The sequence below is a fragment of the Lottia gigantea genome, assembly GCF_000327385.1.
Source record: "Lottia gigantea unplaced genomic scaffold LOTGIsca_502, whole genome shotgun sequence".
In the NCBI taxonomy this organism is placed as follows: domain Eukaryota; kingdom Metazoa; phylum Mollusca; class Gastropoda; family Lottiidae; genus Lottia; species Lottia gigantea.
This window is the reverse complement of record NW_008709724.1, coordinates 27440-29354: the sequence shown is the minus strand read 5'-3', so window position 1 is coordinate 29354 and position 1915 is coordinate 27440. Positions and strand designations below refer to the sequence as shown.

The 1915-nt window shown below is 29.0% G+C and overlaps 1 protein-coding gene across 1 annotated transcript in view; it reads left to right on the top strand.

Moving 5' to 3' along the window:
• The window catches only part of LOTGIDRAFT_94696 (hypothetical protein), a gene marked incomplete at both ends in the record, with an annotated part of 16089 nt that extends 14182 nt beyond the window's left edge, over positions 1 to 1907 (top strand). The window contains 3 exons of the mRNA XM_009062319.1: positions 942 to 1054; positions 1424 to 1582; positions 1853 to 1907. Of these exons, the coding sequence (XP_009060567.1) occupies positions 942 to 1054; positions 1424 to 1582; positions 1853 to 1907 (327 nt within the window). The remainder of the gene's footprint in view (positions 1 to 941; positions 1055 to 1423; positions 1583 to 1852) is intronic.
• Positions 1908 to 1915: the final 8 nt, after the last annotated feature.

The window sequence follows — 1915 nt, the reverse complement described above, 5'->3', positions numbered from 1 at the left end:
TTTACATTGATGAATTGATGATCATTGCATTTTACAATTGATGATCATTGTATTTTACAATTGGTGATCATTGCATTTTACAATTGATGATCATTGCATTTTACAATTGGTGATCATTGTATTTTACAATTGGTGATCATTGTATTTTACAATTGATGATCATTGTATTTTACAATTGGTGATCATTGCATTTTACAATTGATGATCATTGCATTTTACAATTGGTGATCATTGTATTTTACAATTGGTGATCATTGTATTTTACAATTGGTGATCATTGCATTTCACAATTGGTGATCCTTGTATTTTACAATTGATGATCATTGCATTTCACAATTGATGATCATTGCATTTCACAATTGGTGATCATTGTATTTTACAATTGATGATCATTGCATTTCACAATTGGTGATCATTGTATTTTACAATTGGTGATCATTGCATTTTACAATTGATGATCATTGCATTTTACAATTGGTGATCATTGTATTTTATAATTGGTGATCATTGCATTTTACAATTGGTGATCATTGTATTTTACAATTGGTGATCATTAAAAGTAATATGATAATCCTAGTATTTTATTATAGGTGATCTTATTGTATTGTAGTATTGGTGATCTTCGCATTATTGTATTTTATTATAGGTGATCTTATTGTATTGTAGTATTGGTGATCTTCAGATTATTGTATTTTATTATTGGTGATCTTATTGTATTGTAGTATTGGTGATCTTCAGATTATTATATTTTATTATAGGTGATCTTATTGTGTTGTAGTATTGGTGATCTTTGGATTATTGTATTTTATTACTGGTGATCTTCTAGTATTTTTTACAATTGGAGTTCACTCTGGGTGATCATTGTATTTTACAATTGTATTCACTGTATCTTACATTTTGTGATACAAAAATTTACATTTTGTGATCATTGTATTTTGCAGGTGATTATTAATACAGAATGGGGAGCATTTGGTGATAATGGTTGTTTAGACTTCATACGTACAGAATATGATTTAGAATTAGATACATACAGTATTAATCCTGGTAAACAAATGTAAGTAACGTTTTTCTCATTTGTATTTTTTTTTATTGAATAACAGAAAGATAACAAACATATGTATTATTAGAAGCTTAAAATAAGCTCTAATGGAATTGTGAAAAATAAAAAATTAAATGCTAGATTTTGCATCTTAATTATAATATTTCTATCTAAAAAAAACCAACAGCTTTTTAGTTCGATAGAATAAAAAAAAGAATAACTTTCCGTAACTTTTGATCTTTAGACTCCGGAGAGAGAGCTATAGAATTGGCCTTGCCCTGTTATGCCTTGATTAGAAATTCGTATTTTGATGCAAATTTTATATTTATTCTCACAAAAAAAAATTGGCGCAAAAATTGATAACAGAAGTGTATTATATTTTAGATTAGAAAAGATGATATCTGGTATGTATATGGGTGAGATAGTAAGATTAGTATTAGAAAGATTGACATATGAAGGATTGTTGTTACAAGGAGCAGATCGGGAATGTGCTTTATATGAACGAGGAAGATTTTACACTAAATATGTTTCTGAAATAGAAAGGTGAGTAATTATCTAGTCCTTTATATGGGACATAAAACTGAGGCCTGTGTGCTACAGACTGTGCTCGGTTAAGATCTGTTGCCATTGGGAAATCGAAACAGAGTAGGCCAATGCTGCTGCCATTGCACACTGCATGGCATTGCCCATCTTTATTAGCCCAATTAGGTGCAGAAGAGTAGAGCATAAAACTCCATTAATTTCATTTTTTGAATTGATCTGATTTGAACTTTGATTGTTAACTAACCTCATGCATTGATTTTACCTTTTCAGTGATCATGATGAATTTTTTGCCAATACCAAACAAGTGTTAGAAGAATTAGGTGTAGAAAATTC